At 49.2% G+C, this 25,646-nt stretch overlaps 1 protein-coding gene across 4 annotated transcripts in view; it reads left to right on the top strand.

Annotated features, from left to right (window-relative positions):
• Positions 1 to 25,646, top strand: part of KIAA1671 (KIAA1671 ortholog) — a 224,157-nt gene that overhangs the window by 138,232 nt on the left and 60,279 nt on the right. The window contains exon 1 of one of the 4 annotated variants that reach the window (XM_036758516.1): positions 13,834 to 15,357. The exons of the other annotated variants lie outside the window; for them this stretch is intronic. Coding sequence (XP_036614411.1) covers positions 15,073 to 15,357 — 285 coding nt within the window. The 5' untranslated portion in view covers positions 13,834 to 15,072. Of the gene's footprint in view, positions 1 to 13,833; positions 15,358 to 25,646 lie in introns of those variants that run through there. 4 annotated transcript variants of the gene reach the window in all.

Raw genomic sequence — 25,646 nt, 5'->3', positions numbered from 1 at the left:
AATTCTTGAAAATTCTCCCTAAACAGTCTGATTCATGTTCTCCTCAGCTCCCCCAGCCTGCCTTCCTTTGGTGTTTATTTCCAGCAGCTTGCGTCTTCCTCGTGGGCCGAGCGGTCTCTTCCCAAGCCGGCTCCGTTCCCCTCCATTCGTGGTGAGTGAGGCCTGTTCGTTTGCAGATACCCCAGATGAATGGCTCTTTCTCATTCTGTAAATTTCCTCATTCTCTAAATTAGGGTGACCGAATGATAGGTTCTGAAACCGTCTGCTCTCCCCGTGTGTGGCCGGGCTGGATGGGGGCGTCACAATGCGGGCAGCATGGGAAGGGAGGGCCTCCCCCACTGTCTTCACATTAGGCCCAGCTTGGCTGGCTCCTGATGAGGGTGGGGGAACAGTATTGTTGTACCGGCTCCCCTCCGGCTCCGGCTCTCAGCTGCATACTTTTCGTGTTGCTCACCCTGGCTGGTGCAGGTGGACAGGAAGCCCCGATGGCTGGGCCTCTGGCCCTTCAGAGTATTTTCCTCTCTGATTGATCACGGACTCAAGTACGTCTCCCAGGGGATGTGATTGTTGTTGAGGTCTCACTTAGCACAAAGAACACTGGAGAGCCATAGCATGTCCGAGCTGGGAGGAGCCTGAGTGACATCTGGCCCAAACGTGCCCCTTTCCACCTTCCCCAGCCAGTAGTCATCAGACCTTTGCTTGAAGACCTCCAGTGATGGGCAGCTTACTACCTCACCAAGCAATCCCCTCTTCTTTGGGAGAGTGGCAATTGCTAGGAAGGTTTTTTCCTGACATTAAGCCTAAATATGCCTCTTCACAATTCCATCCACTGCTCCTGTTTCCTTCCCTCAGAGCCAAGCGGAGTAAAACTAGCTCGAAAGCCAGGAATGGGGTGAAACCAGGTGATCTCAGTTGGGGTCAGACTTTGCAGTGTGGGATGTCCGTGCTTGGGCCCTAGGAGGCTTGCCTGGGGAGCCTTGGAGTGACAGTAATAATGAGATGCTTGGCTCTTTCCAAAGCATTTTTATACCTCTGATCTCATTTTATTTATGACAGCTCTGTGAATCAATCAGGTGGTTGTTGTTGTGTTTGTCCTTTGTTCTCAAAAAGGACCATGACATCAAGGAGATGGTGACATGACTTGCAGTTGACTTTGATTTGAATGAGGCAGGGCTGTGCAGGGTCACCAGCCTCACTTTCTCCTCCAGAACCATCTGGGTCCAGTGGCCCGGTATTCACCAGGACAACTAGAGATGGCCCAGGAGGCATTGGGAGACCCTGACCTTTTCAGGCTAAGGTCTTTTCAGGTGGTGGTAATAATAACACATAGTAATGGGGCAGCTAGGTGACACAGTGGGTAGAGCCTGAGCCCTGGAGTCAGGAGGACCTGAGTTCAAATCAGGCCTCAGGCACTTGACACACTTACTAGCTGTGTGACCTTGGGCAAGTCACTTAGCCCCAATTGCCCTGCCTTCCCCCCTCCAAAAAAATAAAAAAAAACCCAAATAGTAGTAAGTGACATTTATATGATGCCTTGAAGTTTGCATAGTACTTTGTGCATTTTAGGTTGCTTCTGCAACCATAACTCTTCATGACCCCATTTTGGGGTTTTCTTGGCAGAGACACTAGAGAGGTTTGCCATTTCTTCTCCAGCTCCTTTTACAGATGTGGAAACTGAGGCAAACAGGGTGAAGTGACTTGCCCAGGGTCACACAGCTAGGAAGTGTCTGAGGTCAGATTTGAACTCAGATCTTCCTGACTACGTGCCCGGTACTCTAGGCACTATGGCTCCACCTAGCTGCCATATTCTAAGACATCTTTGAGAAAAGCAATGGCCCCTTCCGTTCCTTGGTGTTTGGGGCAGGTTCATCCACAGTGGCTTTCTGGGATGACAGAATTTCAGCCTCAGAGGCTGTCTGGTCCAGCTTTCTTCCTCTCTCATGAGGCAGCATGTTATTATATTATACCTCCCCAGGTCTCAGTTTGGTAAAATGAAGGTGTCTTTGAGGGTCATTTCATCTCTGAATCTCTGCTCCTGTGTTCTTCCTCTTGTGATTTGATACTGATTGCTTTCCTTCTTGAGAGGGTTGAACTCACTGATCTCGAAGGTTTTCCTTGGCTACCTTCAAGTCTCAGCTAAGATCCCACCGCCTTTCCTCATCCTATCATTGCTGGGGCTTTCTCTCTGTTGATGATCTCCAGTTCATCCTGACTGTAGCTTGTTTGTGCCTAGTGGTCTCCCCTGTTAGACTGGGAGCTCCCGGAGGGTAGGAATGGTTTTGCCCTTCTTTGTATTTTCAGTTCCTGGCACATAGTAGGGGCTTACTAAATGCTTGTTGACTGACTGACTGACTGACTGTCCCAGCTCTAAATCTATGAGCCTCTGATGAGATATATTGTTCCAGGATTGGAGGTGACTCTCTAGAGTCACACAGGGAGAAGGTGGTTTTGGGGATGGAGGGATGAATCCACATGACTTTTGTAATCTTTAGATTTCATATCGTGCTTGGAGACTATGACAGGAGGAATCTCTCCTAGCTTGGTTTAGGAGGCTTTTCCCTGAAGCCAGTCATAAAGAAGGAAATCTCTGTTGCCCTTAATGAGTTCTGAGTAAGAGGGAAGTTCAAAGCAGCATCTCACACTAAGATTTCTGTTGCCTTGACAACCGGAGGTGGTACCACAAACCAAGTGCTGCCTATTTGATCTCTGTTGGCCCTTTAAGTAAATTATTTGCGTGAAATTTTCTCCATTTAACGCAACATGGGGACAGAGCAGGTGTTGAGATCTAGTAGGGATAAATCTCAGAATCTTTGAATAAACCTAAAAACTCCCCAAGTTCCTAAACTCAGAGACACAGGGATAGGGATGGAGGAGGTGTGATGAGGCGAGTGTTCACGATACAAGGGCACCATGAATCAACGGTGTGTCGCGGCCGCCATCAAAAACAAACGCTGGCCAAGGCACTATTGGGAGGTACAGTTTCCTGCACAAGGATAGTCACTGTCCCACTGCTCACCGCTCTGGTCAAACCACACCTGGACTTCCCTTCCGGGCTCCGCGTTTTAAGAAAGACATTGACCCACTGGAAGGAGACCAGTATAGTGAGCGGACTAGAATCTAGGATGTATGAGCACGTTGTAAGATGGGCAAAGGATGTCTGGGGACTGGGCAAGAGGGAGCAAAGGGATGATTGTTATCTTCAAGTATGTGGAGGAATGTCCTATGGAAAAGGGACTAGATGCATCACTCTTGATAATGCTGGTGCCTTGGGGCAGCTAGCTGGTGCAGTAGGTAGAGAGCCCAGGGCCTGGAGTCAGGAAGACCTGAGTTCACATCCAGCCTCAGACACTTATGAGCTGTGTGACCCTGTGTTAACCACTTTTTGCTTCAGTTTCCACATCTGTAAAGTGGGAATAATAATAACTCCTACTTCCCAGGGCTGTGCCTAGCACAGTGTCTGACACGCAGTAAACACTGTACACATTAGCTCTTACTACTATTCTGTCAGCCGATGACTTCTCATTTGCCCTGTCTGCATCTTATTTGTACGTAGATGTTTGCATGGTGTTGCCCACATTGAACTAGGAACTCTTGAGAGCAGGGACTGGGTTTTTTTTTTTTTCTTTTCTTCATATACCCAGAATGGAATACAGTGCCCGGCACACAATAGGTGCTTAATAATTGCTCATTGATGTGACTAATTACTTGTCCCTAGAGGGCAGAGCAATTGGGTAGGAGCCAGATGTCAGGGAAAGTTTAGAACAATGAGAGCTGTCCCAAAGTGGAATGGGGTCGGTTGCTTCAGGAGGTAGTGAGTTCCCTGTCACTGGAGGTCTTCAAGGAAAGGTTGGAAGACTACTCATCTGGATGGTCTACAAAGGATTCTTCATTCAGGTGTGGCTTGGACCTGATGGCCTCCAGAAGACCTTTCCAGCTGGGAGATCTCTGATTCCATGGGGTACTTTGTTCTAGACCTTCTTTGTGTTTGTAATTAAAGTCTGTTTCTTTCCCAGCCCCCTCACTGCTTTGGGGAGGCCCTGTTTCACTCATTGGCATTCATGCCTTCCCCTATAGCTTCAAAAAATGCTGCAGTCCTAATGAACCTCATTAAGTCCTGTTTGGAAGAAAAAAATACCCAGGGGATTATTATAATATCCCGAAAATAACTCGTTGTCAGGAAGCCCTCTCTGATGGAGAACACCCCGCCACCTTCCCTTCCCCCTCCTCCAAGGGGGAACTTGGTTTGTTTTTTGATGATTGCCACTGGCCAGATTGGGGGAGGGGCTGGTTTTTAGGGAGCCTGTGGCTCTCTCCCCCACCCCCACCATGTCCTCCTCTCCTGGAGCTGGCTTGGGGCTTGTTCCAGAATATAATGAATTGTGGGAGGAGAAGCAGGCCAGGCGCAGGATATTGTTGGGCATTTTTGCAGTAGGATGAGAAAATAATTCAGGGGGGCAGGGAGTCTTGATCTTGAAAAAATAAACAATTTGCTTAATACCCCCCCTTTCCTTAAATCATAACCCCCCAACCCCCAAAGGGCATCATCTGGGCAAGAAAGATGCATGCCCTTTGCTAAAAGGAGAGTCCAGGTGGGTATGGTTGAATGTTGATGGCAAGGTTAGTTTTACCTTGATATAACATATTACCAGGGGGCTCCCAGGGACAGTCAGTCATTGTCCCTTGGGCCCCTCTGAACTGCCCTGAGAATCCTAGAGTGTTAGAGCTTGTGTATAGGAACCCTTAGGCACACACATGCTCACAAACATGCACACACACCTCAGCACCCACCTTAGAACCCACCTCATGTTGTACCAGAAGCGAGCGAGACACACCACAGAGTATAGGTTTTAAGTGGAGAATTTATTAGCCGGCGGCCATCGGGGTACGGCACCACAAATCAATGGCAAATGTGTTGGGGTGATGGCTTGGCTTATATAGGATATGGGGGTACAGAGTGGGAGGGGGAAGAGGAACAAAGGTCCTGGCTGATCAAAAGATTCAGTCAGGTTATCGTACTAGTGGGATAATCTCATTTACATTCCTTGGTGGAGTCACGGAGTCCCAGGGATATCTCCCAGGAAGGGTCTGTCAAGTTATCTCTCAGTGGGATGGTCCTATCTATTGAGATTCCTTGGTGGAGTCATGGAGTCCCAGAGGGTTTGCTAAATGCCAAAGATATCTGAGTCCATTCTTTCTGGGGGGGCTTGTCAGTAGCTAGGGGTTACTCAGGGGTTCCTAATTTTCCTTGTATTACACTCAGAACCCTTCCGTTTTTACAGATGAGAAAACTAAGGCCCTAAGAGAGGTGGCTTGCCCGGCCTCGAATGGGTAGAAAGTGGAGGGGCTGGATTCCCACCAAGGGGCTTTCTCCTTCCAGTCCAGCACTCTGGTCAGGACATCGGAGAAGGGAGGATTGAGATTCAGGGGCCCCAGCAGGAAACAGGTGGTATCTAAGCACACATCCTTCCTTTGGGACCACCCCCAGCAGAGCCAAGGAAGGTATTCCACAAGAGACAGAGACAAAAGTGATTTGGAGGAAGTGCATGGGAGAAAGGGAAGGAGCTTCCAACGAAGACTCATGGAATTATGAGCTACAGAAGCTAAAAGGGCCCTTAGAATGGAGAACACTGAATATCAGAGCTGAGTGGGGCCTTGGAACCTAGAAGGTCAGGATTGGAAGGAACATTAGAGTATAGAACAGGAAATGCTAGAACTGGGAGGGCCTTAGAACAGGGAATGTCAGGGCTGGGAGGGGCCTTAGAACAGGGAAGGTCAGAGCTGGAAGGGATCTTAGAACAGGGAATGGCAGAGCTGGGAGGGGCCTTAGAACAGGGGATCTCAAAGCTGGGAGAGGGCTTAGAACAGGGGATGGCAAAGCCGAAAGGGGCCTTAGAACACGGAATGGCAGAGCTGGGAAGGGCCTTAGAACAGGGAATGGCAGAACTGGGAGGGGCCTTAGAACAGGGGATGTCAGAGCTGGGAAGGGCCTTAGAACAGGGAATGGCAGAGCTGGGAGGGGCCTTAGAACAGGGGATGTCAGAGCTGAGAGGGGCCTTAGAAGAAGGAATGGCAGAACTGGGAGGGGCCTTAGACTCTATGGTCCAGGCTCCCAGTTTTACAGAGGGAGCCCTTGATGGCCACAGAGGAGAAATGCTTCAGCTCAGGTCCCAGTAAGCTCTTGGCTGATCTCTCCTAGGTCCCAAGTCTGGGCTGCCAGGAAGGGAGGACCTTTGCAACCTGCCTTCCTTTACTCATTTGTAATTGACTGTGTAATGGTTCCCCCCACCTTCCCAACCCTCCCTGCCTGCCTCCATCCTGGGCTTGAGACCTCTTAAAAGGGAATGGAATGTGAGTCTTTAGATAAGCAGACATCCGCAGCAGCTCAATCCAGATTGACTGGAGTGTGACAGATGCCAGGAGAGTGTCCCAGGCATCACCCCCTCCCCTTTCATAAATAGTTCCAAGCATCAGTTTGGGAAGCATCGCCAGCTTGAAGAACCAAAGGCGGGCTGGAACTCTGGGCTCCGGTCCCCCAGCCATGGCTAGTGGCCATGAGGAGCACAGCCTTGGGGACTCTTCATCCAGTGTCTCTAAGGAACAAAAACCAGACTGGAAGCGGCTGGGGAAACTTGGCAGGAGCCCCAGGCTCTGATGGAGTCAAGAAGGGCCATCTGGAAGGATGCTTGGTGAGCACCAGCTCCCCCCAGAGTCCTTCCCCCAGGGGCCACAGAGGCATCTTTAGGCTGGTGGTCTCCAGGCCTACCCAGCCCTTACCTCTCTCTCCACTGCCAGTCTCACATTTCCAAGTGCCTTTCAGACACCTTGAACTAGATATCCTAGATTCCGGGGGTGGGGAACCTGTGGCCTTGAGGCCCTTTGACTGAAAGGCCCCACTTGAGGCCACAGGTTCCCCACCCCTGTTAGAGACTCTAAACTCAACATGTTCAAAGTGAACATATCTTTGTCTCTGCCTCCCGCTTCCTGCCTTCCCTCTTATTGTCAAGGGCACCATCATTTTCCCAGACCCCCAGGCATCATCCTCACTCTTGCCCCCTAGATCCAATCATTTGTCAGGGCCCCCTAATTTTGCCTTTATAACACCTCTGCAAGACGTGCCCCCGCCATCAGCTTGTGCAGGGGCCTCATACCTGGGCTGTGGTTCTAGCCTGCTGTGGGGTAGAGGAGGGTCAGCTTGCCTTCAGTCCCATCTGTCTTCCATTCAGCTGTTAGATTCAGTTTGTAAAGGGAGAACCCTCATTCTGTTAAATTCAGTGGCTTCCTAGCACCCCAGGATCAAATACAAAATCGAAATCCTCTGACATTCGGAGCCCTTTCTAAGCCAGCCCCCTCCCCCCATGCCTTCTTGCTCCTGGCTCCAATGGATGCTTCACTCCAGTCCCACGGCTCCTGGCCATTCCCCAATACCCTGCATGTCCTGATTGAGCATTGTCTCTGGCCAGCCGAAGCTCTCCCTCCTCCTCTGTCCCTCCTGGCAGCCTTGGCTTCATTATGTCTTAGCAAAAGTCCCCTTCTGCGGGAAGCTTTCCCTGACCCCTGAACTCCAGTGCCTTCCTCTGTTAATTATTTATGATTTATCCTGTACAGAGAGAGCATGCTTTGGATATATGTGCTTGCATGTTGTCTCCTTCATTAGATTGTAAAATCCTTGAAGGCAAGGACTAGCTTTTGCCTTTCTTTGTATCCCCAGGGCTTAGCATAGTGCCTGGCATATATTAGGTGTTTAATAAATGCTAACTGACTGACAGGGCATAGTCATGGAAGGAACCTTAGAACAGGGAATGTCAGAGCTGGGAGGAGCCTTAGAACAGAGAATGTCAGAGCTGAGAGGGGCCTTAGAACAGAGGATGTCAGGGCTGGGAGGGGCCTTAGAACAGAGGATGTCAGGGCTGGGAGGGACCTGAGAACAGGGTATGTCAGAGCTAGGAGGGGCCTTAGAACAGGGGATGTCAGAGGTGGGAGGGCCTTAGAACAGTCAGAGCTAGAAAGGAACTTAAAACACAGAATATCAGATCTGGGAGGGTTCTTAGAACAGGGAATAACAGACCTGGGAGGGGCCTTAGAAAATAGGGTGTTAGAGCTTCCTATTAGTAGGTGCTTAATAAGTGCTTGGGGGGACCTTTGAGGACTTTTAATCCAAAGCTCTAACTTTACTGAGGAAGAACTGGGTTCACAGGCCCCAGACCACCCAGCAAATCCACCCCCTCTGGGAGCTGGACAAGCCGTCTCTTCTGCCCGCAATGGTGTTGGCTCTCAGATGTGCCAGAGATGGTTCTCAGGCATTGAAGCCTGGCACAGGCGGGTGGCACAGCCTCAGCGATCATGGGCCCGTCTTGGAGCACTTTGTGCCTAGTTAATGTTTGTTAAATGTTTGAAGGCCGTGGGACCCGCCGTGTTTTGGGAAGCCTTGCTGGGGAGGGCATGCACCATTGGCCTTCCCAGAATCCTTGATCGCATGCTTATAAACCTTTATGGGAGCTAAGCCAGGGAATGAGTACATTATATTTTTATTTATTTATTTTTACAATGATGCTTTTCAATAGCTTTCCTGCAAGTTCAAGGCTAATGGGGGCGGAGGAGGGAGTAGAAATGCATGGAGAGGAAATAGAAGAAGCCCTTGATATGTAGATGTCGTCACCTGCCCTTATGTGATGTGGTGAGGTGGATTCAGAATCAGAGAACCAGAGTTTGAATCCTACCTCTGCTCATTGTCCCTGACTCTCAGTCTCCCCTCTCTAGAGCAAGGGACTTGGAAAAACAGTCCATAAGATCCTTGCCAGTCCTGTGTCCTAGAATCCACTGTTTGAATTTTTAGAGGTGATGGCCCGTTGAAGGGAAAGGATGGTGAGCAGTGTCAGAACGGACTACAAGTTAACAGTCAACCAGCATTTAGTAAGCATCTACTGTATGCTTGCCTTTACAGTTACAATCTCATTTGAAGTGGAGGACAGGAAGGAGTGTGTATTCCAGGCATAGTGGGCAACTGGTCTGTGAGGAACAGTAACAAGATGAGTTTGGCCAGACTGAAGAATTATCTGAAATGTGAAATGAGTCTGAGACGATCACCAGAGCTAGACTGAGAAGGGCTTCGGCTGCCAAATGGATAGGGCTTAGGGACTTGAACTCCCACGTGCAGAATCTCCCTCTACTAAAGCAAGTTGACACCTCCTTGGATACTCAGTGTCTGAGAAAGTTTCTTGGAGTGCTCAGAAATTTAAGTGAATTCATTTCTTAAGGTTGCACATTTAGCACATGCACTTAAACCCAGGCCGCACTAACCAGCATGTATAGAATGCTTTAAAGTTTTCTCGTCAAGGGCAGTTTGGTCAAGACCCAGGGCACTGTGTCTAGCCTCCATCATCTCGGTCGCCCAGTCTAGGCTCTGTACAGAGCAGAAGCCTAAAGATTAATGTTTAATTGAATGAAGCCAGTTCTCTTGGTTCCCAAGAGCAGTACTCTTTCCGCTAGATCAAGCAAAAAAAAAATTAAAATAGAAAAGGTGTGGGAATAGCAAAGACCTAACCCCTTCCGATGGATTCACAAACCCAGCTCCTCTCAAACTGCCTTTGGCAGACTCCCTGCTCAACCGCTCCCTGGGACCATCCAGCTCCCCCAGGCGTCATAAGAACCCTAAAGAAATGGGTAGAAGGCTTTTCTTGGCTCTCTGTGGTTTATGTTCCGTCGTGAAGACACCCCACTGTGTGACTTCTGGTTTTTCCATCTCCTGGGTCTGGATTTTAGAGACTCCACTGAGAACATTCTCAGCTTGAGATTCTCCCAGTATTGTCAGCGCTTTCTGCTCCCAGAAGAACCATGACTCTGGGGTCCGAGGCCTCGAATTTGAATCCCTTCTCTGGTCCTTGCTACATGTGAGACTGGAGGCAATCATCCCATTTCCTTGGTTTCTACCTTTTTAAAATGAAGGTGGTTTGTCTAGACCAAGTGTGGGGAACCTGCAACCTTGAGGTCACATGTGGCCTTGTAGGTCCTTGAGTGCGGCCTTTTGACTGAGTCCAATTTTTACAGAACAAACCCTTTTATTAAGGGGATTTGTTCTGGGAAGTTTGGATTTGGTCAAAGGGCTGCACTTGAGGACCTAGAGGGCCACATGCGGCCTTGAGGCTGTGGCACGTTCCCAACCCTGGAAAGTCTGAAGGCAATTTCTAGCTCTTACTTCCCTGGGAGGGAGTGGAGCTTCCTGGGCGGTGCCCTGGACCTGAGAATCAACAGAGGGGGGATTCCAGCGCCATTTCAGACGTTTGCTAGCTGTGTGTGACCCTGGCCAACTCAATTCATTTCTCTGAGCCTTGGTTTTCTCGTTTATAAAGGGGATTTCTTAATAGCACTTACCTCCCAGAGTTATTTTGAGGATCAGATGAAGTAACATATATAGAACACATTGCAGACAAGAAACAATATTACTTATTAATCACCATAACTCATTACTATATTATTAAAATAACCTCAGTAATTAATATTAATAATAATAACGGCTATAGGCAGGTGGGTGTCATAGTGGAAAGAACACTGGACTTGGGGTCAGGAAGACCTGAGTTCAAATTCCATCTCAGACACTTCCTAGCTGTGTGACCTTGGGCAAGTCACTTCACCCTGTTTGCCTCAGTTTCCTCATCTGTAAAATGGGAATTATAATGGCGCCTGCCTCCCAGGGCTGTTGTGAGGATCACTTCATGTTTATTATGCACTTTGCAAACCTTCCCACTCCCATAGCCCTGGTTCAAAAACCCCTCCCTGCTCTGATGTTCTGTGTTCTAAGGGTTTTTCCAGCCCCGCCATTCTACATTGTATGGTTTGTTTAGAGAATGTGGCTTCACTGATTAAGTTGCCAAAAGCAGCCACATCCCAGAAAAATAGACTGTGGAAATCCAGCCTGGTGTTTCCCAACAGTGATAGAAGGTACAGCCCTGGAGCAAACACACCCTGTTTCCTGGGTGGAGGAAAGTGGAGGCCCTTCCCTGTAGGCCCTAGACCTGCTCTCCCCTATGGGGGTGAGTGTATGTGTGTGTGTGTGTGTGTGTGTGAGAGAGAGAGAGAGAGAGAGAGAGAGAGAGAGAGAGTGTGTGTGTGTGTGGGGGGGGCCATTGCAAATATTTGGAAAAGCCTCTGGCCCAGGGAGCCACGTGCTCAGCAGATCCATTTCAGTGGGAGCTGGCGCTCCAGGCCTTGTTCAGTGATCCGACTTTCAGGGCGACCTTTAATGATGGGAGTGGGCATCCTTGCCCGCCATCCCCCCATCTTCCCCTGGGGTCCAGTAGTCTTCCTCTGCTGGAGTGCTGACCCGGTGATAAGGAAGGTAGACGGGATTTTGGCCAGTTCTCCCAAGATTTCATTTCCAGATACCGTTGTTTCTGAGGTTAATTAAGGCCCGCTTCAGTCAGTTTACAGGGAATGGGCCGTAGTAATAATAATGAGGATTTGGGGCGTGTAGAGGTAGGCCCCCAGGCCTAGCCTGGGCTTGTGAACAGGCTCCACAAGATAAGGCAAGAGGAGGTTATTGTTTTGGAGTGCAGCTCTCCTCCCAGTTACCCTGTTAATGGGGGAAGGGGGAGGAGGAGGAGGAGGAGCATCAGCCTGGGAGTCAGTGTTCCTGCCCTAGCTCTGCCAGAATTGAATTGTGTGACCATGGCCAAGTCTTGTTCCTCCTCCAGGCATTAAGTTGGGGTGGCTGGGTGGTGCAGTGGCTAGAACATTGGACCTGCAAGCAGGAAGATCTGCATTCAAAATCTGGTCTCAGACACTTCCTAGCTGTGTGACCCTGAGTGAGTCACTTAATCCCTGTTTCCTCAGTTTCTTCATCTTAAAAATGAGGATTCTAATTGCACCTATCTCCCAGGGTTCCTAGGAGGATCTGATCAGCTCATAATTATAAACCATTTAGCACGCCGTGCCAGGCATAAAATAGATGCTGTATAAAAGTTAGCTGTTGTTATAATAATTAAAATCCAGCCTCAGACACTAACCAGCTGTGTGACCCTGGGCCAGTCACTTACCCACTGCTTGCCTCAGTTTCCTGATCTGTAAAACAGGGATAATAATAGCACATGCCTCCCGGGGTTATTGGCAGGATCAAACGAGAATAATTTTAGAGCGCTTAGCCCACAGTGCCTGGCACATAAGTGCATATAAATTCTGGCTATTATGATCATTCCAGAATGACACAATAGGTTAAATTGCACCTAGTCCAACTTATCCTGCCTCTGGCACTCACTGCCTTCGTGGCCCTGGGCAGTTGGATTGGGTGGATTCTGAGGTCCCAGGGGTGCTCGCTGCCATCCAGTTCAACGCCTGTGATATACAAAGCACTGTGCTGTGCATTGGGGTTACAGAGATAAAGATGGAGAGTTCCTTCCCTTATGACCTCCCTGCCCAGTGGTCACCCAGCCTTTACTGAAGGCCTCTCAGAGAGGAGGGGCCTTCCCCCTCCCCACCCTCTGTGCACTGGGGTTACTGAGATAAAGATGGAGAGTTCCTTCCCTTACGACCTCCCTGCCCAGTGGTCACCCAGCCTTTACTGAAGGCCTCTCTCGAGGAGAGACCTTCCCCCTTCCTGCCCTCCTGGTCCAATTTTGCACAAAGCCCTGTTGGTTAGGAAGGTCTTCTGTCTGTTTTAGAATGTAAACACCTTGAGGGTAAAGTGATTCAATGCTTTGACTTCCTCTCTCCCATGCCTAGCACATAGTAGGTCGCCTTGATGACATCAATCCTAGCGCTACTCCACATTCTATCTCTTGGGCCAGTCTGATCTTAGCTCTCTTGCCCCCAACCCCACCATGTTTTCTTCTTCCTCCCCATTGCCTTCCACCAGTTTTCTCTATGTCTTGATGGTCCCTCACCCACCTGGGCGTCCACCTCCACTCCGAGATGAATGGATTGGATGAGAAGAGATGATCTCTTCAGGTCCTTCTAGCAATCATCGAGTTCTCTTGCTCCTCCGGGGTGTGACTTGGCCCCTGCTCCACTTGGTGTCCTGGATTTGTAAAGGGCTTAGCATAATGCCTGGCACATAGTAGGTGCTTAATAAATGCTGGTTCCCTCCCTATCCCCCCCCCACTTCACTGTAGTCTGTGTTCAAGGACTGTTTGTTGTTCCCCAAACCTCATCCACTGCCCTAGTTCTGCTTCATGACTTCTCTGAATCTCAGTTTCTTTATCCATAAAATGGGGCTAATAATTAACCACTGCTTACTCTGCTGGTGTCACAAGATTGTAATGAGGCACAGATAAGATAATTGTGTAAAGTGATTCACAAACCTTAAAGGGCACATGTGAAAATATCAGTGATAACAGGAACAGTAACAAAGACAGCGGTGATGAGAGTGGTTCTTGGAGTGGCATCATGGGATGGTGGGAAGACCACTGTGCTGGGGCCCCTTCCAGCTCTGACATCCCCTGTTCTAAGGCCTCTCTCCCAGCCCTGCCATCCCCTGTTCCAAGGCTCCTCCCAACTCTGACCTTCCCTGTTCTAAGGCCCCTCCCAGCTCTGACGTTCTATGTTCTAAGGGCCTTCCTTTCTGGTCCCACATCTCACCCCTCCTCTCCCGTAACTCAGGTAGTCTATTTGTAGAAGCTTACCACTTTCCCAGCTGTCCGCCGCACGTGCCGTCCCCCCCAGAGAAAGGGTTAAAATGCACCGGGGCTGGGCCCACGTGATCTGTGCAAACTATGAATCATTGCAATCGCTCAGTTAAACTCCTGCCTGCCCAGGCAGCCGGCAGATGCTGTTCCCGGGGTTGCCATAGCAACCTCTGCCTGTGCAGTAATAAAGCCCAGCCACAGATCCTTCCTTCCTCGGGCAGACCTTTGCTGCTGCTGCGGCTGCTTCACCTAGTTCATTGTTTTCTCCTGAGTAGGAGGAGGAAAGAAGGGAGGGAGGGAGGGCAGGCAGGAAAGGAATGAGGGAACCCATTTTAAAGCTTTAGAGGTAGCAACTCTAAACCTCTCCCCAGCTGCCAGATATTCAGGGAAAATGCCAAAGATTTGCACGTCGGGACTGCCAGAGAGCTTGCTGTATGTATTTCCCTCTTAGCTATGCATGCATGTCTGGGAATAAATCTCTGGCTGCCTGTCTACCAGGGATTGTCAGGGTGGGTGAGAGAAGAGGGTGCTGGGAAGAGCCACATTGACGAGTGTCTTGAAACTCCCAGGCAGAGAAGGGAGCTGCCCGCCTCCCATCCCCTCTGCATTCCTCAGCCATGAAGCCCCTCTCCAAGCCCAGAGTCTGATGTCATCCAGGACACCGTTGGGCCACGAGGAGCTGTCCCCTCCCCGTCCGGCTCCGTGCTGCCCAAGTCCCCCAGGGACCTCTCTGCCTCCGGAAATGAACTGCTTTTGGAGCCAGGGAAAGACCCGGTGAGATCCAGTCTCCCGGACGACAGGCACCAGGGTGGTCTCCCTTGGGAAGAAGCCAGCTTGGGCTGATCATTCGTGGAGACATTCCGGTGAAAGGACTGTGAGGGACTGCCTCTGGAACTTTGGATAAACACGGAACGTGCTGCTCCCCTCCCCTGGCCCCTGGAACATGAGCTCGGTCCAGCTGCTAACAGACTCACGGGGGCAGCACACATAGGCGCAGCCATTCCTTTTACCTGTGGGATCGGACGAAAGTGAACAGGCACCGGCGAATCTCAGCTCTCGGGCGACTGTCATGTTCAGGAATGAAACCTGCAGCTTGAGCCTGGCTCCCCTGCCTGTCCAGATGGTCAGCCACACATCTGATCTCTGTTTTTCTGTCAGGCTATTGGGTCTGTGGGAATCGAACGGGCGACGAGAAGAGAACATATTAACTCTGTAACCTGGGGGCAATGCAGCCCGATCCCTCCAGGGACCCTCTTTGCCACTTGCCTTCTGTATAGCTCATGGATTTATTTTGAGGAGACTTTCCTGAAGACCCTCGGATGTGTTAGTTTCCTTGGGAAAAGACCAAAGCAACGAAGAAGGAGGGGGCTAGTGAGCGTCACCCAAGTGAAGCAAAAAGGTGGGGCACTGGCTTCACTCTGGTTTATAATTTTTTGTCCTCCACTTCCCCTCTGTCCCCATGGATTACCTCGGAGACAAACTGACAGTGGCCCAGAGCCATATGACCCAGTGGATGGGGACCGTGAGGCGCTCCTTCCAGGAGGCACTGAACTTGGTGACCACAGCTGTGGCTCATGAGCGGACTAGCGGTGATGGCCCCAGCCGGACCCCCTTCAAGCGGACGGCTTCCTTCCGACACTTCGCATCTCGAAGTCGGGAGTCCTTCCGAAGGTTCTCTGTCCGCAGCCAACAAAGGTTCTCTTCGCTGAGGAAGAGGCAGGCCAGCTCAGAGCCCCCTGACCTCGTAAGCTTTTCCTTCCTTCCCAGAGACAACTCCCAGGGAAAGCTGAAACCTATAGATCGGAAGAGTAAGGCAGTGGCTTCTTTTCAGAAAGTTAGATGAGTTAAAACACAGTGGCTTTCTTTTCCCTTGGGGTCGTCTGAATAGGCTAAATGGCCAGTGTGTTGGGATGCACCGTCAATTTCACTTCCTAGTGGAAATAAATCAGGTCTTGAGGAAATTGACCCAGGATTTAAAACTCGGCTTCTTCCTCTTTCTGAATCATGGACCCCTTTGGTAGCTGGTTCAGTGAAGCTAAGAGACCCCTTCTCAGAATAATGTTTTTAAATGCATAAAATGAAATATATGGGATTAAAAAGGAAACCAATTACATTGAAAAAGTTATCAAAATATTATTTTTAAAAGCTCAAGTTCATGGACCCCAGGTTAACCAACTCTGGTTTAAACCCTGCCTGAGTGGAGGGTCTGTTACCTAGGTGTCATATGGTCTATAGGACCATAGATTTCAATTGGTCAGGGACCTGAGAAGTCCTGTGGTCTGGCCCTTTCATATTAGAGATGAGGAGATTGAAGCCTAGAAAGTGAAGTGCTTTGTCTTAGGACATATGGCCAAGAGCATTCCATAACTAGTGTGCTCTCCTGTCCCACACTCACATACGGGATCCCTGGGCTCCTGCCTTATGCTGTACCCTGGGTGAAGCAGGGGATGCCTGTGTCTTGGAACCATTCTTTGGTTTTAGGAAAGAAAGATAGGTCGAGTTCGATCCAGTTCCATTCAGTAGGCATTGATTAAGTGCTTATGTCCTGGGCACTGGTGATACAGAAGCAAAAATGAAATCACAGACCTGCCCTCAAGGAGTTTATATTCTACAGGGGTGGGTTGGGAATGGGGTGGTGGTGGGGGGGAGAGGATGTTTTTTCTCCTTTGGCATATAAGCTTGTGGGTAGGGATTGTTTCATTCTTTGTCTTTGATTGGATGTAAGCTCCTTGAGTCTGGTTAGAGGCTGTTGGTGGTATAGTGTATAGAGTACTGCCTGGGCTCAGGAAGACCCGAGTTCAAATTCTGGTCTCAGATACATGTGACCCTGGATAAGTCACTTAACCCCATTTGCCTCAGTTTCCTCAACTGTAAAGTGGAAATGATGATTGCACTTACTTTTCAGGGTTGTTGTAAGAATCAAATGAGATATTAGAAAGTACTTAGCGTAGTGTCTGGTGCGTAGTAGGTGTTATATATAAATACTTATTCCTTTCCCTTGAGGGTAGGGGTGTCCTTTTCTGTCTTCTTGTATTCCTAATACATGGTACATAGTAGGCACTTAATAAGTGCTAGCTGATCGATTGTGGACATAGATAAATTCAAGCAGAGAAATGGGAAGGGGGAAAAGAGAGTGGGAAACAAAAGAGAAGAGAGAAGAGACAGAGGGAAAGAGACAGAAAGGGGAGAGAGATGTGTGTCAGGAAGTCCCTAGCCACTAGCCAGGTCTGCTGTCTTCTCAGCTGGCTCTCAGCATTACTGGACTCAACAGTCAGCATCTTTGTAGGATAATTTGCCACTTGGAACCTCAGCTTCTCTTCTGGAATTCAGAGGACTCCAATAGACTAATTCTCCTGTAGGATTGTAGGGTTTACAGCCAAGAGAGCCTTATGGGACCTTGAAGTCAAACTGTTTTATTTTACAGATGAAGAAGAAACTGAGGGCCAGAGAAGGGGAAGTGACTTGGCCAAGGTCACAAAGATAGTAATAGAGCTAGAATCTGAGACCATCTGTTTCCTCCAAATCAGGGGGTCTCTGTACCTCCTTCCTTTTCTTTGATGCCTGTTACCTTTTCATCTGCCAGGAGTTAGGACCTGTCTTACCTCTGAGCAGGGGAGCCTCAGGGGCACCTGGATTCCTGCCCAGGCTCTTCTGCTTATAAGCTGTGTGACCTTGGCTAAGTCACCTGAGTTCTCTGAACTTCACTTTCCTCCTCTGTAAAATGGGGATAAGAATTCCTTCCCCTGCCTGCAACCTTACTTAGTGATAACTTTGTGTTAGAGCTATTACGAGGGCAGTGACAGGCTCACTTTTTAAACTTTATATCTCTAGCAGTAGTATCTGGTATGCAGTAGGAACTCAATACTGGTTGTGTTATTGACTGCTTTTCCATCTAAGATTATAGAATTTCACAGCTGTAAGCAACGTTAAGGGGCGTTAGAACAGGGACTGTCAGAGCTGGGAGGGGCCTGAGAACAGGGGATGTCAGAGTTAGAAAAAGGACCCTTATTTCTCCTTCATTTTAAGCTGGGGAGGATGAAGCCCCAGAGAAGTGGGGCCAATACTGGCAGACTTAAGGTCCAGAACCCAGGTTCTGCTGACTCGCAGGCTTGGGCCACAATGAGGAAATTCTTAGTTGGCTTTCAGGAGACTTTCTAGGGCAACCAGGCCCATGTGCAGTCTTAGGTTTGGAGGATGGGAGCCCAGGTGGAGAAATGGGTCTAAAGGTAATAGTCGAGGCATGCCAGTGTGATTGTCTCTGAGGGAGAACAGTGGGATTGCCCTGGCCAGATGAAGACTCTGAGGTTCAGAGAGGTTACCTAACTGACTTGCCCAAGGTCACCCAGCATGTGGCTGGGGAATGATTTGAACTTGTTTCTGTTGCTGCTACAAGACTTGTCTTTATGAGACCGTAGGTCTGGGGCAGGAAGGGGCCTCAAAGGTCTTCTGGTCCAACCCCTCCAAATTTTCAGAGGATGAAATGAAAGCAGAGAGGGCATACCACCTAGTCTGACTTATGGAGAAGGAGACTGAAGTTCAGAGAAGATAAAAATCCCTTGTCCCCCAGGCTAAGTAAGTAGCAGTCAGGATTTGAACCCTGGCCCTAAGCCCTTTCCTCTGCCCATCACTCTACACCCCTCCCTTAGGCTCATGGATGTCATAGAGCCTTTTAAAATGGCAGCTGTCCCAGTGGACTGGCAAATAAACATACGCCCATCTTGGTGAATTGTATAATGTAAATATTTGTTTCATTGGGAGCCAGCCTTGTGTAATAGAATGGGCTCTGAACTGTAAATCAGGGGGTCCATGTTAGAGCCTGAGCTTTTCTTTGTGTGTCCTTGGGAAAATGATTTCCCCTCCCTGGGCCCATCCTCCATATTCTCCTTTAAAATGAAGAAGGTGTACCCTTCCTGCGTCTTTGGTTTTGTGATGGCCTGGGTCTAGAGTGACCTTCGACCTCTTCTCTACCCATTGATTTCCGACCCAGACTTGAAGGCCCATTCAGATGACACCATCTCTAGGGCCTTTCTCTGATTCCCTCCCTCATGCCAGTATTGATTTTCCCACTCTGGATTTCTTGTGTGTTGTGTATCATAGGGATTTTTTGTTGTTGTTGTGAGAGACTCTTCATGACCACATTTGGGGTTTTCTTGGCAGAGATACTGGAGTGGTTTTGCCACTTCCTTCTCCAGCTCACTTTACAGATGAGGAAACTGAGACAGACAAGGTAAAGTGACTTGCCCAGGGTCACACAGCTAGTAAGTGACCGAAGCAAGATTTGAACTCAGGAAGATGAGTCGTCCTAACTCTAGGCCCAGCACTCTGTACAGTGCAGCACTACCTAGCTGTCTCTGTCCCCAAGCCAGGGATTTTGGCAGGTGTCATAGATTTCCTTAGGATCTTCCTCAGCGCAGGGACTGGGCCTTATTCAAACGTTGTATCTCCCTCAGCCTCTTTTACAATGCTTTGTACTGGAGGGCCTTCGTTTTTTAAAAAAGCAACAAAATATGGTGAGGCTATATTAGGTGATCTCCAGAGTCCTCTTTTATCTTGGATAGTTCACATCCTAAGGTCTATTTCCAATTCTGTTTATTTCTGATTTGAAGTCCTTTTCCTAGCGTGGGATTTCTGGATTTTAGGAATCCTTAGTCAGAGGGTTCTGAGATTCTAGGGATGCCCGAACTCTAGAATTTGGGGATTCCTAAGTTTTAGAATTCTGGGATTCTAGGATCCCAGAATTCTGGGATTTTGAAATTCTGAGGCTCTAAGATTCTGGGATTGTGGAATTCTAGGATGCTGACATTCCTGAACTCTAGGATTCTGGGATTCTAGCAGTATGGGGTTCTGAGATTCTGTCTGGAGTCCTTTGTCAGAGAATTCTGATATCGTAGGGATGCCTGAACTCTAGAATTTGGGGATTTCTGAATTTTAGAATTCTGGGGTTCTAAAGTTTCTAGAATTCTCCATGGCTGCAGATGATTTACCAAGCAGTTGAGGATTGGACCAGCATTGGATTTCATTTCAATGGATTTCATTATTGAGACTAGCAAGTTTTTATAACCTCAAGCTTCTCTGTGATACCTTAGATAAAGCCTCCCCTTATCTAAATTAGCCCTTCTCTCTTTAGTAATCTGATGCCGGCTTGTGTTGACATAGAATGCTGGAGAAGAAGGTGCCCCAGGTGTAGGGAGGAGCTCCCCACCTCCCCTTGCCCCCCATCCTGGGCTTTCTGTATTCAGCCAGGAAATCATTACCTAATGGCCTGTCTACCTTGATGTCCAACCAACAAGTGTGTAGAAACTCAAACAAACATTGTCTGGAGGAAGACAAAGGCAGGAAGAGGCCCCTGACTGGGCTGGGCGAGACATGTTTGCAGAGCACACCTTAGGAAGGCCTGGGTCCTTCTGTATTCGTCAGTGGGCTAAGCGGATATTCATCCCATCTGCTTATGCAAGTGAGAGAAGCTGTGTGTCTCAAAGCAAAAGCTCTGTCTGTAACTTCAGACAACTGGGTTGGGGGTCCCCAAGCCTTTCCTGGTTCCACCCCCAGCCATGAGTATTTCTCCCAAATGACCTTCTGTCTATCAACATCTGTACTTGTCAGTACCTCCACTAGACTTTTAGTTTCTGGGGGCGGGGACAGTTTTCATTTTAATCTTTTTGTCCTCAGCGCGGGCCTAGCACAGAGCAGAGTCCTTTGAAATATCTGTGGCTTGGTCGATTAATGCTTATCCATTGTGTGACTCCAGTCTAGTCCTTACACTTCTCAAGCTTACAGATTTCAGGTCCACTGACACTAAGTGAGCCCCTCCTGTGTATGTATGTACCAGGCACAGTGGTGGGGCTCGATACAACGATCCTGGTTGGAGGGGATGGAAGAGGAACCTAGTCTAACCCATTCCTACCCAAGGGTCTCCTCTCTAATATACTGGAAAAGGGGTCATCTGGCCTCTGCCTGGCATCTTCCATTGCATTCAAGGATGAGTGCTTAGTCTCTCCCAGGGCAGTGCATCCCACTTCTGGATAGTCCTGGCAGTTAGGAAGTTTTCTCTCATATTTAAGCTAAGTCAGCCTCTTTGTGACTTCAGTCAATTCAGTATGAACCTAAGGTGTCTGTCACTGCCTTGGGACCAAACTCCACTCTTCAAAGGCCTTTTTCTTAGATTTAATAATAATTATAAGATAAACATTTATTCAGTACCTACTATGCGCCAGGCACTGTGCTAAGTGCTGGGATACAAAAGGAGGCAAAAGACAGCACCTGCCCTCAAGGAGCTACACTCTAAAGGGGCATTTGACATGTAAACAAATGGACCAGCAGAACGTGTCCAGTCCCTCTTCCATGTGACCACCCTTCAGATTCTTCAAGGTTGTTCTCATGTCTCCCTTGAGTCTTTTCTTCTCTATCACAGACATTCCCAGCTTCTCTGGCCTTTCCTCATGTATGATTATCTCTGGTTCTCTCATCAATATGATTGCCATAGGATCCTAGGCCTAACTAGAAAGGACCTTGGGTGGCCATCCTCTCCGGCCCCCTTGGGCGGCCATCCTGTCTGGCCCCTTTTGATGGTCATCCTGTCCATTCCTCTTGGGCGGTCATCCTGTCCAACCCCCTTCGGTGGCCTTCCTGTCTGGCCCCCGTTGGCGGCCATCCTGTCCGGCCCCCTTGAGCAGCCATCCTGTCTGGCCCTGTTGGGTGGTCATCCTGTCTCTTCATTTTGGGTGGCCATTTTGTCCAGCCCCCTTGGGTGGCCATCCTGTCCAGTCCCCTTGGAAGGTCATCTTGTCTAGTCCCTATATTTTACCGAGGAGGACACTTGAAGCCTAGCGACCTTAGAGGACCGTCCCAAGGGGCAGAAGTGGGCTTTGGGCTCCAGAGCCAGGGGCTTCCGCCCTGTTCTCTGTGTCTTTCCAGAATGTTGCATCCAAAGCCAAAGGCATTGTCCAAGCTCCTGTAGCTTTACCAAAGTCTGTGAGTGCATGACTAAGAGGGATGAGTGGCAGGCTAATAGGAGAGCAGGGCCCTATCTCTGATGTTCATTAGCGTATGGCCTTGGGCGGGTCACCTCCTCTCACCATGGTCCAGGCAGCTGCACCTGTGCAGGGGGGCCTCTTCTCATGGGGATTCCTTACACCAGTGAATTTACAGGCCACGTGGAGATCTGGTAATAACGCACGTTACCCTGCTCCCCAAGAAGTTGTGAGGAAGCACGTCGTGAACCGAAGGGTCTTCTAAAAGCACATTATTATTATTAAACTTATTATGGTGGTTTACGGCTTCCAGGAGACTTTCCATAAAACAGCCCCATGAGACAAGCAGGGCCGGAGCTGTATTGGGGTTCAGAGAGGTCAGACAACTTAGCCGTAGCCACAGGCTGGAATTCAGGTCTGACTCTCGTGCTTGCTTTAAAAAAGGGGGGGGGGCATCTAGGTGGTGCAGGGGAAAGAACACTAGCCTTGGAGTCAGGAAGACCTGAGTTCAAATCTAACCCCAGATACTTACTAACTGTGTGACCCTGGGTAAGTCACTTAACCCCAATTGCTTAAAAAAGTGAAAAGAAAAAAAAAGAAACAGATGAATGACTTAGCCCCCTTCCCCTTAGATCCCACCCATTAACCTGTGAAAAGAATTAAGCCAATAATATATTTGGAGGAGGTGCCAGAAATGAGAAGGAAAGGTTTATCAATCAACAAGCATTCACTAAGCTCCTACGGAGCAGATGCCAGAAATGAGAAACAAAGCTTAATCAATCAACAAGCATTTATTAAGCTCTTATGGTATACCAAGCACTGGGGAAACACAGGCAGACATGAAATAGTTCCTGCCTTTGACCCGCTAGCGATTACTAAGCACCCGCCTGGTGCCAGAGACAAGGACACGGATGAAGGAGGCCCTGCCCCCAGGGAGCTTACATTTTACTGGGGAAGGGGACAACGGGGACATACGTAATTATATAAAACACACATGCCACATATCTTTAAAAGTCAGTGGGGGTGGGGAGGAGGCCCCGGCAGCTGGGGGTGTGCGTATGGGGTCCTCCTGCTGAGAAGCCTGGAGACCATCCTCATTCCAGGCCCGAAGGCTGATGTCTTTGAAAACTCACCAGCCTCTGACAGACAGGAAGGCTCGCTCCTCTAACTTCCACCCACTCCATTGAGTGGAAATTGCAGGGGAGGAAGATTTCGGCTCAGACTGAACTGAAATCTCAGCTTCCTAACGGTTGGAGGTGTCTAAAAATGGCACGGGCTGTGTCTCAGAAGGAGCGAGATCCCCATCGCCGGGAGTGTGCAAGTAGAGGCGGCATGAACATCTATCTCCCTGGGGCTGCCCAAAGATAGTAAATTCAAGTTGGGGAGGTGTATTTGGGCTAGGTCAAAGGTTGTCAGAACTAGGCTTGGTGTCGGGAGAACCCTCTTAGCAATGAGAGTGGAGCGAGCTGTGTTGGAAGGTAGTGAGCTCTCCTTCCCTGGAGGTGTTCAATCAGAGGCTCATGGCCACTTGCCAGGTACGCTGTAGGGGGGAACCTGGTCCGGCTCCAGGTTGGATTAGTGGGCCTCTGGGATCCGGTCCAGGTCAGAGGTTTGACGGTTCTGTTTCCTGTACACACTGTTGGGTCTGGGGACACATTGAGGCAGAATACTGTAGTCCAAGAATTCATGTTCTTGGTTTGAAATCCACAACTTTCTGGCGAGTTAGAGGCCTTTGGTCGAACTGCTGTACCTGGAGCAAGCATTAGGTCAACTCCTAGTAAAGTTTTCCTCCAATGCCTCATCATCTACCAATCCACAGCATTTATTAAGCTCCTACTGTCTGCAGACATAGAGAGTATAAAGACAAAAAATGAGAAACAACTCCTCTCAACATTCTGTCATCAACCAATAAGCATTTATCGAGCACCTACTGTGTTCCAAGCATTGTGCTAAGCTCTAGGGATACAGAGAGAACAAAATAGCTCCTTCCTTCAGGGTGTTTATATTCTTTCATGTCATGATGGTGTTTGAAGGCAATGCTGGCAGAGCTGGGGCTTCAAGGATTACCAAGTTAGAAAAAGCTTTTCTAGCCTTTTAAGCATCCACTGTGCATTTATGGATTGTACGTCTCAGTCTGGGACTAACTCCGCCAGTTTTAGAGAGGCTGATCCCCAGTGGTTGGCCACGGGGCAATGAAGTTTTTAACCACAGCAAGTCATGGAGACCATTTACAGTTGAGATCAGCATTAGTGGAGTTTCCCACCTCCGAGCCTTTGCCCAGATTGGCCACCATGTCTGTCCAGGAGCCTCTCTTTCCTCACATTTGCTTCATAGAACCCTCAGCTGTCATCAAACCTCAGTTCAGGTGCTGCTGACTGTGAGGCCTTTCCTGATCTCTGCACTTGCTAGTCCTGCCCTCCTACCCCCAGTGACTTTCTAACTATTTTGTGTGGGTGTGATTACTTCCGGATCTTTGTACTTGAGGCTCCTCCTGTAGAATGTAAACTCCTCGAGGGCAGAGACTGGTTTTTCTTTGTCTTTATGTCCCCGGCCCCAAGAACAGTGCCTGGTACTCAGTAGGTGCTTAATGAATGCTTGTTGCACTGAATTGAATTGGAGGGCATACCCAGGCTAATAAAATCAGAGATTTTTCAGAGGTGTTTGAAAGACCAAAGAAGGATTTCTAAGATTTGGCCCAGACGTACTTGATCATTCCCCTGTGGAAAGGAGGATGTTGGAACCGACATGGCATCGACTTCTTCTTTATGACCATAACTGGCTTTGACTCATCCCTTGTCCAAGTGGCTGTGACTCCCCTTCAGGTGGGGTTGGGAGGCAGGAGCCCCACTCACCATATAGACTCTGGATGGGGAATAGGCATGTCACAGTCAGGACAAACCTGTTGGGGGGGGTAGTCATAGCTGTGGAGGGACAGTAAGGACACATCAAGTCCAGCCTCCCAAGGTCCAGTGAAGAGGAGTGACTTGCCCAAGGGCACTAGGAAGAGGCAGACCTGGGATTCAAGGTCAGGACTCCCAGCAGGCATCTGTGGCAAAGATGGATAAGTCTCAGGCTGTGATCCGGGACACCCGGGGTCTGCTTCTGGCTCTGCCCACTTCCCAGCTGAGTGACCTTAGATGGGTCACTTCTTCCCTCACAGCCTTGGGTTTCCTCCCCTTCCAAATGGGGATTTCAGTCCCAATATGGAGTCAGTGTCTTAAGGCAATAAAGATTTATTAAATGCTTATTATATGCTGGGCACTGGTGCTGAGGCTGGAAATACATATTGAAGCAGAAAGAAAAAGAGACCCTGCCCTCAAGGAGCTTAAGTTCAGATGAGGGGAAAGTGAAAAACACAGGGCAGAGAGAAGGTCCTATAGCGGGGCATGGTAGAAAAAGTCTGGAGAGCCCAGAGCCCAGGAGGAAGGGGCTGAAAGTATCATCATCTTCACCTTTCAAGGCCCAAGTCAAAGGCAGCGAACAGATGCCCGAACAGGAAGTGGGAGGGTCCTGGGGTGGGATCCCAGCTTGGCACTGTGTCCCCCGTGTGACTGGGGGTTCAATGTTCCTTCTGCCTGGGCCTCAGCTTCCCTCTTGGTAAAGTGGGACTAGAGAGTCTTTCAGGGCCCTTCCACCTCTAAATGTGTAAGGCTCACTTCTCCAGGAAGCCTGTTCACACTCGTTCTGCTTGGTCCCTGAGGGCAGGAACCATGGTATGAAGAGGGAGATAGGGAAAAACTCCCAAACTGTGAAGTCTCTCTCAAAGTGGGACGGGCCTCTGCGTTAGTGGAGTGGAGTCAGCCCTGTCTGACCCTTCAGGACCCCACTTGGGGTTTTCTTGGCAAAGATACTGGAGTGGTTTGCTCTTTCCTTCTCCAGCTCATTCTACAGATGAGGAAACTGAGGCACACAGGGTGAAGTGACTTGCCCAGGGTCACACAGCTGGTAAGTATAACTAAGGCTGGATTTGAACTTGCAAAGATGAGTCTTCCTGACTCCAGGCCTGGGGCTCTATGCACTGAGCCACTTAGCTAAGATCAGGGTTAATGGAGTGCCTATACTT

Source organism: Trichosurus vulpecula, chromosome 1, assembly GCF_011100635.1.
Source record: "Trichosurus vulpecula isolate mTriVul1 chromosome 1, mTriVul1.pri, whole genome shotgun sequence".
Classification (NCBI taxonomy): domain Eukaryota; kingdom Metazoa; phylum Chordata; class Mammalia; order Diprotodontia; family Phalangeridae; genus Trichosurus; species Trichosurus vulpecula.
Note: the sequence above shows the minus strand (reverse complement) of the source record. Positions and strands in the feature narration are given on the sequence as shown.